Source organism: Scyliorhinus canicula, chromosome 5 (assembly GCF_902713615.1).
Source record: "Scyliorhinus canicula chromosome 5, sScyCan1.1, whole genome shotgun sequence".
Lineage (NCBI taxonomy): Eukaryota > Metazoa > Chordata > Chondrichthyes > Carcharhiniformes > Scyliorhinidae > Scyliorhinus > Scyliorhinus canicula.
This window is the reverse complement of record NC_052150.1, coordinates 159,098,903-159,116,060: the sequence shown is the minus strand read 5'-3', so window position 1 is coordinate 159,116,060 and position 17,158 is coordinate 159,098,903. Positions and strand designations below refer to the sequence as shown.

General features: G+C 42.7%; 1 protein-coding gene across 13 annotated transcripts in view; it reads left to right on the top strand.

Moving 5' to 3' along the window:
- The window catches only part of akap9 (A kinase (PRKA) anchor protein 9), a 332,810-nt gene that overhangs the window by 311,288 nt on the left and 4,364 nt on the right, over positions 1-17,158 (top strand). For 10 of the 13 annotated variants that reach the window (XR_005460747.1, XR_005460749.1, XR_005460744.1 and 7 more), the window contains 6 exons: positions 1,843-2,028; positions 3,113-3,316; positions 5,171-5,403; positions 7,831-7,915; positions 8,538-8,694; positions 14,322-14,461. Coding sequence is in view for 1 of the 13 variants with exons in the window: in XM_038797918.1 (XP_038653846.1) it covers positions 1,843-2,028; positions 3,113-3,316; positions 5,171-5,403; positions 7,831-7,911; positions 8,533-8,694; positions 14,322-14,461 (1,006 nt within the window). In the remaining 12 variants the exon portion in view is untranslated. Of the gene's footprint in view, positions 1-1,842; positions 2,029-3,112; positions 3,317-5,170; positions 5,404-7,830; positions 7,916-8,532; positions 8,695-14,321; positions 14,462-17,158 lie in introns of all 13 variants that reach the window. The other 3 variants (XR_005460743.1, XR_005460741.1, XM_038797918.1) reach the window with 2 other exon arrangements.

The window sequence follows — 17,158 nt, the reverse complement described above, 5'->3', positions numbered from 1 at the left end:
AAGGTATCCTCAATGTGAAGATGAGATTGCGTCTCCACAAGAGCCTTCCGTGCTCACTCTTGCCAATACTGTCATGGACAGATTAATCTGCAACAGGTACATTGTGAGGAAGGGGTCATGTAGGTTTTTTTCCTCTTGGTTCCCTCACCACCTGCCCCAGACCCAGTTTTGCAGTTTTGGCCCTTTCGGGCTCAGTCAGTAGTGGTGCTAGCCACTCTAGGTGAAAGACAGTAATGGACCCAGAGTACCATCTATGCCCTTGCATTCAGCATAATTCAGTGCTTCCTCCAAGTGATATTTAACATGAAGGAGTACTGATTCATTAGATGAGGGGCTGATGTGAAATAATCATCAGCAACAGGTTTCCTTGTCCATGTTTGAATTGATGCCATGTGGCTGCATGGGGTCAAGAGATGATGTTGAGCAGTCCCAGGGTAACTCCCTCTGGACCATATACAAATGTGCCGCCACCTCTGTGTCTGGGAAATTATCTGTAAGGTTTGATTCCATGAGTATGACTTTGTTGGGCTGTTGCTTGACGAGGACTGCAGGGCAGCCCTCCCACTCTTGGCACAAGCCCTCGATGTTAATAAGGAGGATTTTGCAGGGTTGACAGGGCTGGGTGGTCTATTCGGTTTCATTCCTTTTGAACTTGATGCAACTGAATGGCTTGCTAGGCCATTTCAAAGAGCATTTTGAAGTGGTCTGAAGTCGCATGTAGGACAGACCAGGTAAGAATGGCGAATTTCTTTACATAAAGGACATTAGTGTACCAGATGGGTTTTGCGAACAGTCAATGTTTTATGGTCATCATTTGTGCTTACTACTTTTTAAATTCCAGATTCATTAATTGAATTTTAGTAACTGTTGTGGTTAGATTTTGAGCCCGGAACAGTAGCCTGAGCCTCTGGATTACTAGTTCAGAGACATTACGACTGTTCCGCCACCTCCCCATACTTTAAATGTACTTAGCTACATTTGAAGTTGGGTAACCTGTGAGACTAGGGACCAAGGCATGGAAAGTGGGTTTAAGCTGAATTACTGAATATGGGCAGCATGGTAGCATAAGTGGATAGCACTGTGGCTTCACAGCGCCAGGGTCCCAGGTTCGATTCCCCGCTGGGTCTCTGTCCGTGCGGAATCTGCACGTTCTCCCTGTGTCTGCGTGGATTTCCTCCGGGTGCTTCGGTTTCCTCCCACAGTCCAAAGACGTGCAGGTTAGGTGGATTGGCCAAGATAAATTGCCCTTAGTGACCAAAAAGGTTAGGAGGGGTTATTGGGTTACGGGGAATAGGGTGGAAGTGAGGGCTTAAGTGGGTCGGTGCAGACTCGATGGTCCGAATGGCTTCCTTCTGTGTACCTCTATGTACTGCTCTATGTACCTCTATGTACTGTTTTTTGGCCATAAGACATAGGAGCAGAATTAGGCCACTCGGCCCATCGAGTGCTCCACTATTCAATCAAGGCTGATATTTTCTCATCCCCATTCTCCCCATAACCCCTGATCCCCTTATTAATCAAGAACCTATCTATCTCTTGTCTTAAAGACACAGTGATTTGGCCTCCACAGCCTTCTGCGGCAAAGAGTTCCACAGATTCACTACTCTCTGGCTGAAGAAATTCCTCCTCATCTCTGTTTTAAAGTACTGATAGGATGGGCCAAAAGGCTCTATATTTCTATGATTTTTCTCTCGGATAGAATTACGTGGAAAATTCAGTTGAAGAGATATGTTAACAAAAGACTGATATTTATTGTGTGCCGAATGTAAAATTCTTAACATTGAAAATCTTTTCACATTAGTACCTATTATTACAGCAAGTGATCAATGTATGATTCTCCAGCAGAACATAATAATTCCCTCTAGTGGATCAACTGCTACTCTCATTCAGCGACTTTTGAAGCAAAATGCAGATCTGACTGGCTTTGTCAGCAGACTCACAGAAGAAAAGAATGACCTTCACAATAGTCTACTGAAATTGCAGGAAGAGGTTCGAAAATACCGTCAACGCAGTTCAAGCAGTGATCAGGTAGGTGTTATGAATAGAAAAACTGACGGAAATTTTAAAAAATGAAGTCCAATGGTGCTGTTCAGCAGCTATTACAATAATAATGAATTTAACATGTCATCAAATATAGTAGCTTTAACTGAATTACTCGAACTTGATTAGCCAAACCCCCATCATGAAGAGAGAGGTTTTATATTGAATATGTTCAAAAAAAATCTGTGTGGTTGAGTTTACTCGAAATTCAATACTTAAAATTTATATAGTCCTTCAGCCTGAAGGTATGCTAAATGTTGAGAGCACAACTGTATGAAAATGTGAAATACTGATTTTCTAAACTGAGAAAATGTGGTTATGGACACTAGTATTTCCAGTTGTAATTCTGAAGGCAACTGTTAAAATTAATGGGTTACTCTTAACTCTAAGAATTGAAAAAAAGACAATTTCTAAATATTTAATCTCCTTCAGTTCACTGACATGCAGTTTTGATATAGTTGATGATTCCGAAAGTAGTTGAATCAATATTTTGATTTTCTCTGAATGGAAAGGAGAAACATAGCGGTACGGTTCAGATTGTTTGAGCAACTTGCATGTGTAGAGCCAAATAATTTGGAATACCTTAAAACGTTACTCTTTTCCCACCTGCAAGCCATGCACTGAACGTATAGATTTAGTTTTCCATTGTACTTTCAAATTTGCAGTTAGGACATGTGAATTTAAATAATCTGAACAAGGTTTAGAGACTTGTCTGTTTTCCAGTGTTTCATCAAATGGAGCACAATAGAAATATGTCCAGTCTAAGAACGGAACAAATGCATAATTGATGTTACACTTTGCACTGTAGTCCGGGTTTCTGTGGCAAGCTCTGTGTGAACTGATAACATTTTTAAATATTTTCAAATTTATGTGACTTGATAAATAAATAGTTCTGTACTGCCTTTCAGTTGATATGTGCAGCTGTTTGTTTGCCACTAGTGGTATGCTCGATTTAGAAACCATATAGTTAAAACCATAAATCATTTCAATGTGGAAAGTGTCACTTTTCAAGAAACTCTTCTTCTATGATCTTAATTGTATATATGTTTTTGTATATGTGTTCTTTTTTCAGTTATCAAGAAGGCATTTGGATGCCCAAGATAGTGTTGATGTCCTAATAAAATCAGAGAGAATAGTTTGGGCAAAAGAAAAGTCTAATCTGCAGAAGGCCCTAAAGTTGGCAGAGGCAGAGCTGTCTAAAATGAAGGCAGAAGCCAAAAATGATGCTTTGCACACAGAATTGCTTGGATCAGTTTCTGAAACTGTTGCTGTAAAGGTACGTTAGTTAAAAGTGCACATATGTTGATTGCTGTTATAATTTATCATACTGAAGTTGGTTGTTTTTAAATTTTAAGAATGTGGGCATCATTGGTTAGGCCAGCATTTATTGCCCATCCCTAGTTGCCCTTCAGAAGGTGGTGGTGAGTTGCCTTCTTGAACTGTTGCAGTCCCTGAGGTGCAGGTACACCCACTGTGCTGTTAGGGAAGGAGTTCCAGGATGTTGCCCCAGCAACAGTGAAGGAACGGTGGTATATTTCCAAGTCAGGGTGGTGAGTGACTTGGAGGGAAATCTTCAGGTGGTGGGGTTCCCAGGTATCTGCTGCTCTTGTCCTTCTAGTTGGTAGTGGTCATGGGTTTGGAAAGTGCTGTCAAAGGAACCTTGGTGAGTTACTGCAGTGCATCTTGTAGATGATACACACGATTTACACTGTTCATTGGTGGTGGAGGGTTTGAATGTTTGTAGAAGGAGGAGCAGTCAAGCGGAGGCTGCTTTGTCCTGGATGGCATTGAGCTTTTTTTAAATTATAAATTTAGTGTACCCAATTCCCCTTTTTCCAATTAAGGGGCAATTTAGCATGGCCAATCTACCTAACCTGCACATCTTTGGGTTGTGGGGGTGAAACCTACGCAAAAAGAATGTGCAAACTCCACACAGACAGTGACCCAGAGCCGGGATCGAACCTGGGACCACGGTGCCGTAAGGCTGCAGGACTAACCCACTGCACCACATTGCTGCCCCATGTTGAGCTTCTTGAGTGTTGTTGGAACTGCACTCATCCAGGCAATGAAGAGTATTCCATTACACTCCTGATTTGTGCCTTGTAGATGGGAGGTCAGGAGGTGAGTTACTCACCGTAGGATTCCTAGCCTTTGACCTGTCACAGTATCAATATGGCTAGTCCAGTCAGCTTCTGATCAATGGTAACCCCCAGGATGTTGGTTGTGGGGGATTCAGTGAATATAACATGCCATTGAATGTCAAGGGGTGGTGGTTAGATCGTCTCAATGGTCATTGTCTGGCTGTTGTGTGGCGCGATTGTAACTTGCCATTTGTCAGACCAAGCCTGGATATTGTCCAGGTCTTGCTGCATTTGGACATGGACTGCTTCATTCATTCTCTGAGGAGTCGTGAATGGTGCTGAACATTGTACAGTCATCCGCAAACATCCCCACTTCTGCCCTTATGATAGAAAGGAGGTCATTGATGAAACAGCAGAAGAGGGTTAGGCCTAGGACACTACCCTGAGGAACTCCTGCGGTGATGTCCTAGGGCTGAGATGATTTACCTCCAACCAAACACCACACCCTTCGTGCTTTGTGCTGGTATGACTCCAACCAGCGGACAGTTTTCCCATTGACTCCAGTTTAGCTAGGGTTCTTTGATGCCATACTTGGTCAAATGCTGCCTTGGTGTGAAGGGCAGTCACTCTCACCTCACCTCAAAAATTCAGCTCTTTTGTCCATATAATAATAATAACCGCTTATTGTCACAAGTAGGCTTCAAATGAAGTTACTGTGAAAATCCCCTGTTCGGGGAGGATGGTACGGGAATTGAACCGTGCTGCTGGCATGTTCTGCATTGCAAGCCAGCTATTTAGCCCACTGCTAAACCAGCCCCAAACATGTAACATTATAACATGGTATAAGTTATATCTCAAGTTATTGTGGATTTGCCTACATAATAGTTGTAGAGGGCCTCAACGGGAACCTGAAGAGGTTAAAGAACTGCTCTGGAGTCTATCATTTGTATATTGCCTTGTAAAGATAGACTATATCAATGTATGGCTGGAAGGAAGCATACAGAATTAAGATTTGATATCTTAACAGGAACATCTTTCTCCTCTTTCAGAGAATATATGGAAAATATCTGCGGGCAGAGAGTTTCCGAAAAGCTCTAATTTATCAGAAGAAATACCTGTTACTCCTACTAGGTGGATTTCAAGAATGCGAGCAGGCAACCCTTTCATTTATAGCCAGAATGGGGGGTAACTTACCTGGCACCAATTTACAGATTATTACTCATCGTTCCAGAGGTTTTACCAGATTCCGCTCAGTGGTTAGGGTCTCAATAGCAATCTCAAGGTAGGCACCGGGTGTTTACAGAACCTAATTAGGTTGGTAGAAAAATTGTGTTTCTGCCCAGACCTACAGCTTAGATATGTAATTGTTTGATTGACATCAGTAGTGCTGGTTTAATATTCTAACTGTATACCTTGTTTTGCTGCCTGGTATTAAGAAGGGAGTAAAACAAAGAACGGACAAAAGTACAGCAAGCCTGAGCCAACCATGCTGCCCGTCTAACCTAAAACCTTCTACACTTTCGGGGTCCAAATCCCTCTATTCTCATCCTATTCATGTATTTGTCAAGACGACCCTTAACATCACTCTTGTACTTGCTTTCAGCACCGCGTTCCAGGCACCCACTACCTTCTGTGTATAAAAAACTCCTTTGCCCATCTCTCTAAACTTTGCCCATCGCACCTTAAAACTATGTCCCCTAGTAATTGACTTTTCCATCCTGGGAAGAAGCTTCTGACTATCCACTCTGTTCATGCTACTCATAATTTTGTTGACTTCTATCAGGTCGCCCCTCAATCTCCGTCGTTCCACTGAGAACAAACCAAGTTTATCCAACCTCTCCTCACAATTAATGCCCTCCATACCAGGCAATATCCTGGTAAACCTCTTCTGTACCCTCTCCAAAGCCTCCACATCCTTCTGGTAGTGTGGTGATCAGAATTGAACACTGTATTCCAAGTGTGGCCTAACTAAGATTCTAGACACCTGCAGCATGACCTGTCAATTTATATACTCAATGCCCTGGCCAATCCACCTAACCCACACATCTTTGGACTGTGGGAGAAAACCAGAGCACCTGGAGGAAACCCACGCAGACATGCAGAGAAAGTGTAAACTTCTCTCAGTCCACCAGAGGCCGGAATTGAACCCGAATCCCTGGAGCTGCGAGGCAGCAGTGCTAACCACTGTGCCACCTGTGCCGCCCCCAACAGCTCAAAACAATTTGTTTTAGTGATATGGGTGTTACTTAAAGTCATTGGGTATTATTTCTATAAATGATGTTGAAATAAAATCTATGACCATCAAAATATACGAAATAACTAATGTAATTGTTGTCTGTTCATGTATGTCACTTGTAAATATTCATTCTGTCCTTGAATGGATAATATGCCAAATGTAGAAAATGTACTATTCACCAGCACTAGAAATCTTTCACTTTGATCGCAAAATTCACACAAAATGCGCACAATTTGTTGATACTTGTTTCAAAATGCTGTAATCCATAACGCTAAAATTGTATACAACTATGAACTGTTCAGTTCTGCTATTTGAGACAAACAAAGTATAAATTGGTTTCAAAGCTATTTCAAAATTTTCAGCTGAATAATGAAGAGCAAATGTATTGATTTTACTGAAGTACTTCATTCTAGAAAACAAGAAGTATGAAACTTAAGCACAAATCTTATTTTCTAATTAAATACATTCAGACATAAATACGAAATAAAATTTGGAGGTTGCTGAAGTGGGAAATGCCAGAAATATCTAGCAGTTCTGGGCAAGAGAAACAGGGTTAACTGTAACATTAGGCTGGATTTCTCTGCAGGCTTCAGTACTTCAATATCGGGTCTAAATGGAGGATGTACCGGTATCGAAACTGGCTCCTCAGTCTGCTGGAGGCATCCTCCTCATGGGCTGCCTTGTGCTTGGTGAGCTCACTTGTAGGCTTTGGAGCATTGGCAACCTCGCCTTGGAAGGTGGGCACTGCTGAGGCAAGTCTGAGACTTTGAGGGTGCACAGCAAGGAAATAAACAAGATCTAGGCTGGTAAATCCATCAGAATGGTTGGAGAAATCCTCTGGATCAGGTTTCACTGAGATTGAATTCTTTCTTTCTTGCAGCCCTGTCAGTAGGTTGCGGAACCTCTGGCTTTGGTGGCTTGACAGGCTTCTTCATTGAGCAGGCGGTCTCCGCACTAGTGCGGGAAAGCAGGGGTGCTCCACTGGCAGCAAAGGGTTAGCGCAGTTGCAAATGGTCCATTTTGAGCTTTTAACTAGCATAATTGGCTGTCAGCTTCTGGAGTAAGCAAAATTCCCAACACATACTGGAAAATTTCTCTGGGAGCAGTAATGCATCAGAGAATCATTCCAACATGGTACCTGGCCATTTTTCTAGTTCCACCACCTCCAATACTGCAACCCCAAGCTCTGGAAAATTCAGCCCATTAACTCTATCTCCATAGAAGTTGCCAGAACTGCTGAGTATTTTCAGCATTTTCTGTTCAAACAAACATTAATTTGGATATTAACATTATAATTTGATCTATTTGATTTAATGTTTGAATATCAGCTAATGTATTCTGATCATTTCTTCACAATTCTAGTATTAAGTTAGTGTTAAATATTTTAAAGTCGTATAACTTTTTCATGTTATTCTGATGAGGTGAAGCTTGTTCAGCTCTTGACATTTTGTTTTTTTGTTGTCTCCTCTTCAGGTTGAGATTCTTGGTCCGAAGATGGCTGCGAGCCACTTGTTCAAGTGGTTTGACTGGTAACAGGAACGGTCATGGTCAGGTTCAGGTAAACTCACCAACACCAGTGAAGCTATGACGTTAGTGTTGAAGTTAAAATCTTCTGTAGATTGATATCTCTACTTTTAATGTACTGAAATCTTGCAGTGTTGGTACTTTTGCAATTTTGTCAACCTGAAATTATCAGAATGACCACAAACTGATCACAAAATAAATGCCTTTGGATTTCTGCTCCTGATGATGAACTCTATAACATTAAGAACAGAAGTAGTGTTGAGGCAGTTTGTAAAATACACACTGGAGTATTTAATTGGCATAATGCACTTGTTTAGTTTTTTAAATGTATTGCATTGAACTTAAAATGAGTCTGAAATTACTTTAATATTTGCCCCATAATTCCTCCTCCTGTCTCCATCAATAGCTCGTTCCCTTCTGTAACTAACATACAGCTTTGATTGTAGGTTACGGCAATCTTCGCCAGAGACTTTGCGTCAACGTCTGTCATTTCTGGTAACTGTTAACAAAGCAAACCACCCTGTAAATTCAGAAAATGATTGCAATGCTTTCAATAGGGGAACTCAATCTACAAACATATACATTTGTTTGTGAATCACTTACTGTGAAACTGGCAAACACTTCTATTCATGCATTCAATGTTTTATAAAATCTAGCTAATGAACAAAGAGTGGATTCTCCTTTGCTACATTCTGGAAGCATGTCTTTAGAGTCGAGCCTGACGAGAGAATTATTTGGAGATCGTAGACTCTGCACAAGTCGACAAAGATCTGGTCAAGAATCTCCCAGATCAGCCACAAATTCTCAACCCAGGTAACATTTTAACATTAAAAAAGTGTTTTTTATCATTATTGTAACATATGAAATGTTGAAGTGTACAACTAACCAGAGCAGTCACTACCTTCATTTACTGAAACCTCAAATTATTAATGTTTCTAAAAGACTTCCCTGCTTTAAGCATATCTGAATACTTAAAAAAGAACAAATTACTTTTAAGTTGCACCCTGTTCATTATTCAAATATCTCAAAGCAACTCTTTCTCACCTTCTCTCTTACATTGCTATTTGAAAATGTAGTGACTGCTGTTTTTTGGAAAACTTATTTTGAAGTTTTGTTTACTGCTCTGTTATTTACATTTTCTATAGTTTATTCTTTCACGGGGTGTGTGGGCATTGCTGACTAAGCTAACATTTAGAACAAAGAAAAGTACAGCACACCAACAGGCCTTTCGGCCCTCCAAGCCTGCGATGACCATGCTGCCCATCAAAACTAAAATCTTCTGCACTTCCGGGGTCCGTAAGCCTCCATTCCCATCCTATTCATGTATTTGTCAAGATGCTTCCACCACCTCCTCCGGCAGCGAGTTCCAGGCTTTAGCACCCTCGCTAAAGCCTCCCCATCCTCTGGTAGTCTGGCAACCAGAATTGAACATTATACTCCAAGTGTGGCCTAACCAAGGTTCTATACAGCTGCAACACGACTTGCCAATTTTTGTACTCAATGCCCCGGCCAATGAAGGCAAGCATGCCGTATGCCTTCTTGACTACCTTCTCCACCTGTGTTGCCCCTTTCAGTGACCTGTGGACCTGTACCAAGATCCCTCTGACTGTCAATTCTCTTGAGGGTTCTAGCATTCACTGTATAATCCCTACCTGTATTAGACCTTCCAAAATGCATTACCTCACATTTGTCCGGATTAAACTCCATCTGCCATCTCGCCGCCCAAGTCTCCAAACGCTCTAAATCCTGCTGTATCCTCTGACAGTTCTCATCGCTATCCGCAATTCCGCCAACCTTTGTGTCGTCCGCAAACTTACTAATCAGACCAGTTACATTTTCCTTCAAATCATTTATATATACTACGAACAGCAAGTACTGATCCCTGCAGAACACCACTAGTCACAGCCCTCTAATAAGAAAAGCACCCTTCCATTGCTAATCTCTGCCTTCTATGACCTAGCCAGTTCTGTATCCACCTTGCCAGCTCACCTTTGATATCGTGTGACTTCACCTTTTGTACCAGACTGCCATGAGGGACCTTGTCAAAGGCCTTACTGAAGTCCATATAGACAACATCCACTGCCCTACCTGCATTAATCATTTTTGTGACCTCCTCGAAAAGCTCATCACATTAGTGAGATCCGACCTCCCCTTCACAAAACCGTGCTGCCTCTCGCTAATACATCCACTTGCTTCCAAATGGGAGTAGATCCTTTCTCAAAGAATTCTCTCCAGTAATTGGCCTACCACTGACGTAAGGTTCACCGGCCTGTAGTTCCCTGGATTATCCTTGCTACCCTTCTTAAACAAAGGAACAACATTGTCTATTCTCCAGTCCTCAGGGACATCACCTGAAGAAGTGAGGATCCAAAGATTTCTGTCAAGGTCTCAGCAATTTCCTCTCTTGCTTCCTTCAGCATTCTGGGGTAGATCCCATCTGGCCCTGGGGACTTATCTACCGTAATATTTTTCAAGACGCCCAACACCTCGTCTTTTTGGATCTCAATGTAACCCAGGCTATCTACACACTTCTCCAGACTCAATTTGTTGCCCATTCCTAAATTTCCTTGAGAAGGTGGTCGTGAACCACCTTCTTAGAATCATAGAGCATGAAAACAGGCCCTTCGGCCCAGGTTGTCAGTGCTGCCCTAGGATCTTGTCCATCTCTCGTGGATCCGTACATAGATGACCTTGTAGATCCTTAAGAGGCTACTCTCTCCCGTGTCACTCTTTTGCCCTTCATGTATTTGTAGAAGTTCTTTGGATTCTCCTTTGCCTTATCTGCCAAAGCAATCTTATGTCCCCTGTTTGCCCTCCTGATTTCTCTCTTAACTCTACTCTGACAACCTTTATACTCTTCAAGGGAACCACTTGATCCCAGCTGCCAATGCATGTCACTTGCCTCCCTCCTTTTTGACTAGGGCCTCAATATCGTGACTCATCCAGGGTTCCCTACTTCTACCAGACTTGCTCTTCACTCTAAAAGGAATGTGCTTAACCTGAACCCTGGTTAACGCACTTTTGAAAGCCTCCCACTTACGAGCCGTCCCTTTGCCTGCCAACAGACTCCCCCAATCAACTTTTGAAAGTTCCTGTCTAATACCATCAAAATTGGCCTTGCCGCAATTTAGAATTGTAACTTTTGGGCCAGACCTATCATTCTCCATAGCTATCTTAAAGCTAATGGAATTATGATCACTGGCCCCAAAGTGATCCCTCATGAACACTCTGCCACCTGCCCTTCCTTATTTCTCAAGTGGAGGTCAAGTTTTACCCTCTCTCTGGTTGGGCCACCCACATATTGAATGCGAAATTCCTCCTGAATACACTCAACAAATTTCTCTCCATCCAGGCCCTTAATGTTATGGCTGTCCCAGTCAATATTGGGGAAAGTTAAAGTCCCCAACTATTACCACCCTATTATTCTTGCAGCCATCTGTAATCTCCTTACATATTTGCTCCTCAATTTCCCGCTGACTATTTAGAGGCTGCAGTACAATCCTATTAGTGTTTTTTCCCTTATTTTTCAGTTCTACCCATAAACTCAGTGGGAAAACCCTCGGTCGAATTATCCGTGATATTCTCCCTAATCAACAACGCAACTCCCCCTCCTATCTTATCTCCTGTTCTATCTTTCCTATAGCATTTTCCTGGAACATTGAGCTGCCAGCCCTGCCATTCCCTTAGCCATGTTTCCATAATAGCTATAATATCACAGTCCCATGTACCCATCCATGCCCTTCGTTCATCTGCTTAGCCTGTCAGGCCTCTTGCATTGAAATAAATGCAGTTTAATCTCGACTTCCTTTGCTCTCTACCTGCTTTCTCAGACCATCTGTCTGGTCATGCTTTGTACACTCTCCCTTTGTTTTATTTCTCTTAGCCTTACTGCACCCATTGACTGAGTTATCCACAGTCTCTGTACTGTAGCCCTTTTTGATTTTTGGTGTCTCTGCCTTTCACTTTTCCCCTGACTGCCTTTTGTTTCTGTCCCCACTTCCCTCCAACTTCCTGCATCACTTCCCATCCCCCTGATACATTAATTTAAACCCTTCCCAACAGCTGCGGTCACGTTTGTGTAGGTACACACACTATTGTTAGGATATTGTTAGGATAAGAGTTCCAGGATTTTGACCCAGCGACAGTGAGAGAATTGTGATGAAATTCCGAGTCAGGATGAGGAGTGGCTTGCAGGTGGTGGTGCTCCCATGTATCTGTTGCCCTTGTCGTTCTAGGTGGTGGAAATCATGTAATTTCTTTAAGGATAAGTAATGGGGCCTCAACTATTTGCAATCTATGACTTGGATGAAGAGTCAGAGACTAAGTTTGTTAATACAAAACTAGGTAAGCTGTTGGGAGGACACAGAGAGGCAGCAAAGAGATTTAGACAGGTAAAGAGAATGGGCTGCTAGATATTGCATTATGTAGAAGAATGTGAAGTTATTCACTTTCGGTTGTAAGAATAGGAAAGCACAATATTTTTTTTAATGATGTGAAACTTGTAAATGTTGAAATGTTCTGGCAAGGGTCATATGGACTCGAAATGTTGGCTCTGTTTCTCCCTCCACAGATGCTACCACACTTGCTGAGTTTATCCTGCATTTTCTGTTTTTATTATTATAAATGATGATGCTCAAAGAGCATTGAGGGTGCTCATACAAGGAATGCAAAAAGTTAGCATGCAAGTTCTGCAAGCAATTAGGAAGACAAATTTCATTTTGGCCTTTATAGTGAGGGGATTGGAGGACAAGAATACAGAAGTCTTGTTGCCATTGTACATTGTGAGACCACATCCGGAATACTGTGTGCAGTTTTGGTCTCCACATTGAGGAAAGGACTTGCATTGGAATCAATACTGCGAAGCTTCACTAATTGGTTCCTGGGATAAGGGAGTTGTCCTATGAGAGGATGACTACTTTGGACTTGTATTCTCTGGAATTTAGAAGAATGAGAGATGATCGTATGGAAACCGACAAAACTCTGAAAGGGCCTGATAAGGTATATGCTGAGAGATTGTTTCCATTTATCAGAAAATCCAAAACATAAGGGCACAGTATTGAGATTAGGAGCGGATCATTTCGGACTGAGACAAGGAGACCTTCACTCCCAAGTGTTGTGAATCTTTGGAATTCTCGGTGCGAGAGGGTTATGGATGCTCCACTGTTCAATATATTTAATCAAAGAATTTACAGTGCAGAAGGAGGACATTCGGCTCATCAAGTCTGCACCGGCTCTTTGAAAGAGCGCCCTACCCAAGCCCACACCTCCACCCTATCCCCATAACCCAGCAACCCCACCCAACACTAAGGGCAATTTTGGACACTTAACGGCAATTTATCATGGCCAATCCACCTAACCTGCACTCTTTGGACTGAGAGGGGAAACCGATGCACCCGGAGGAAACCCACCCGGAGGAAGCACACAGTGGGAGAATGTGCAGACTCCGCACAGACAGTGACCCAAGCCGGAAATCGAACCTGGGACCCTGGAGCTGTGAAGCAATTGTGCTAACCACTATGCTACCGTGCTGCCCAAAGACTGGGATATGCAGACTTTTGGTGTCTGAGAGAATTAAGGAATAAGGAAAGTTAAAATCCAGGATTAACCATGATCCAATTAGGGCAGCACGGTGGCTCAGTGGGTTAGCACTGCAGTCTCACGGCGCTGAGGTCCCAGGTTCGGTCCCGGCTCTGGGTCACTGTCCGTGTGGAGTTTACACATTCTCCCCGTGTTTGCGTGGGTTTCGCCCCCACAACCCAAAGATGTGCAAGATAGGTGGATTGAACATGCTAAATTGCCCCTTAATTGGAAAAAATTAATTGAGTACTCTAAATTTAAAAAGAGAAAAAAAAATGATCCAATTGAATAGTGGAGCTGGCTCGAAGGACCGTGTGGTCCACTCCTGCTCCTGTTTAATATGTGTTCTCATGGGCTTGGCAAGGTGATGTCGAAGGAGCTTTGGTGAGTTTCTACAGTGCATCTTGTAGATGGTACACATTGTTGCTATTGTTCGTCAGTGCTGGAGGGAGTGAATATTTAGGAGGTGGATGGGATGCCAATCAGATGGGTTCCTTTTTCCTAGATGGTGTCGAGCTTCTTTGGTATTGTTGGAGCTACTCTCATTCAGGCAAGTGGGATGTTTCCAACACACTCCTGACTTGCTCCTTGTAGATGGTGGGGAGTCAGGAGGTGAGAGTTAACTGTCACAGAACTCCCAGCTTCTGACCTGCTCTTGTAGCCACAGTATTTATATGGCAGTATAGCTACCTTGTTGTATATGTCTCAATAAACAAGTGTTTGTGAGGGTCATTGTAATTCATACATTAGCTCCTGTCATCCTCTGTTGATTCATGGATTTGCTATTTCTCTAGTATCATTAACTTGATGTTAATCTGAACTGTGGATCTAGGTATCTGACATTTTTTAATAATCTATCCTAGGTATCAATCAAATCTACTTGATTCTAATCCTGGCTCTTTGGCATCCTCACATCTCCAAAGCTATGATCCTGACCGAGCTTTAACAGATTACATTAATAGATTGGAATCATTGCAGAGACGACTGGGAAGCGTGCAATCAGGTAATGTATTTTCAGTGCCGATCAACTTTGTCTCGCTTTGGGGGTTTGAAAGCTTTGAGTAATCTAGATAATTAACTAATGCTCTTCAGGAAAGGTAATCTGCTGGCCTTGCTGCTGTCCTTACCTGGTCTGGTCAACATCTGACACCAAATCACAGCAATGTGGTTGATGCTTAACTCCCCTCTGAAATGGCGTAGCAAGTCACTCAGTTGCTAGAAACTTGATGAGGAATGACAACGGACGGACTACCTGCCATTAACCTAGACACCGGAAATGACAGTGCCAAACTCAACCCTGTCGACCCTGCAAAGTCCTTCTTACTAACTGATGAAAATGGGAGAGCTGTCTCACAGGCTTGTCAAGCAACAGCCTAACATAGTCATACTCACAGAGTCATACCTTACAGATAATGTCCTAAGCACCATCATTGCTGGGTATGTCACCAGCCACCAGTTCAAATACTGCCACAGTATCCTAGTGGATTAATTAAAGATGGATTTGTATGTGGTGACATATTAGGCAAATGTGTGTTGCGATCAGAGCAGGGAGCAAGGTAGCTGAGCTGGGATGTCACTCGTGGATGGGATTGCATGTGGGTTCTGGTTCAGGGAAGTCAAATAAGATATCTGGTGAAGGTGGCTACAGACGAAGGCTGATTGGAATACACAACAAAGTACAACAAAGTGTCTGGTGTATATGGAGACCCGTCAGAAAGTCCATGTTCATCAAAAAGCATGAAGGAGTCTGGCACCATCTTTGTCACAGGGTTGCACAGTGCTTGGAATTTATCATTTCTGGCATGGAAGTGGTGACCAACCTCATCAGCGCAGTTGTGAACTCAACCATAGTGAAGAGTCTGAAGACTGACAAATGCAAACTCCCTGCAGCACAAAGCATCTTCCATCAAAGCCGAGTGCTGCAGTTGAAGCTACGACTGAAGTTATGCAAGCTCAGCTTTCTGCCATCATGGCTGCAAATACTAAAGTTTAAAGTGACTTTCAGGGCATCTGAGAAGTTCAACAATTTGTCCTCCCAACAGATTGCTGAAGCAAAACACCAGGGAAGTAGCAATGGCCAAATGAAGTGGAGATCTGCTGTCCTCACTCAGGCTGATTGCATTCACAAACCTACCACTGCCACAGTGCTACTCCCTTGCTGCCAGCCAGCCAACCCAGATTGCTGCCAATGATGTTCAAATCATGCTAGAGGTTATCCTCTTAAGTCCATCTTCAGTTTCCTCCACTGAAAGTCAGCAGCCTTCCACTAGCCACTGCGGTAACACTGTAGGAGCGAATGGATTAGCAGATGTGAATTGAAGATGGGCACTCTAGGATTGTAAACGGGTGATTAAATTTACTTTTGTATGCAATATGGCGTGGTTTGATTTATAAATTTGGTTGGAATGTTAATTTTGTGGTGCCTTTTGTTTTTACATTGGCAAATGATGGGGGATTGGGCCTAGGTAGGGTGCTTTTTAAAGGGTCGGTGCAGACTCGATGGGACAAATGGCCTCCTTCTGCATAGAATAGGGATTCTATGATGTGATGGTCAGTGACTGAGGGAAGTTAAGGAGAGTGGGATTATTGGTGAATAGAGAATTGAGCCTATAGTTACTGGTGTCAGTAACTATATGAAGTCTTCATAAACAACCTAGGCAGAAAGTCAGTGTTTAAATTGTTTTCTTCCTTCCTCTTCCACTGCCACTGCCACCACCACCTCCAGCTTCTCACCCGAAAGCAGGTATCAAGGGACATCCATTCAGGATACGGTTGTGAAACATGCAATATAGCATCACACATTTGATCTCTGCTGTGCCACATCTGCAGGGCTTATCCAAAATGATCCAGGCAAGAGTCATTGCTTCAGCGTGTCTATGGCTTGCTGTATCATATTTCATTTGGCAGTGTTGCACTCATTGTCTGAATGTTGTATGTGAGCTGCTACTGGAGACATGAGCCATTGGCAGGTAGCTGTTGTTGTCCAATAGCCACAGTCGTGGAAATGCTGCTGACACAGCAGAATGTTGCAGAATGAAGAAATCTTTGCTACCAGGATACGAGGCATTAGTCTGCATGATGCAGTGGTGGTCAAACGTCAGCTGGATGTTGAGAAAGTGCAATCCCTTTTGGCTCTGATACATGGCAGAGTTAACATGTGACAACTGCATGACAATACTCTTGCAGAAAGTGGCATACTGCACCACAAAGAAGCCTCCAAATGAAACAAAACCTCATTTTGTCTGCATGTCTCTGACAAGAGAATGCAAAATAAAGTTAGCTTGCTTCGAATAGAGAGCCTCGTTGACATCCTTTATGTAAGTTAGTTTCCAACTGAGATGTTGCTCATATCCAACTCCAGCATGGTATCAGACTCATTAAAGTTCATCGTCTCAATCAACCTACTCTGAGGCTGGAGCTTTTTGCATATTCCAATGATCACTTACTCAGTGAAGTGCAGAGTCTTGCACACTGTTCCTCGCTAAGGTCCAAGTAGGAATTTTGTTTCCTGGATACCCTGGACTGATATAACTATGTTGAGAACTCTTCTCCCCTGCTTCTCTCCATTCTCCTCATCCTCTTCATGGCTCAGCGTGACTTCTGCCTATTCTTACAGTCACGCTCTATTCAAAGAGGAAGGCCTAATATCTATCCATACCTGGGAACACTTAATTTTTGATGAAACCTTAAAATACACTGA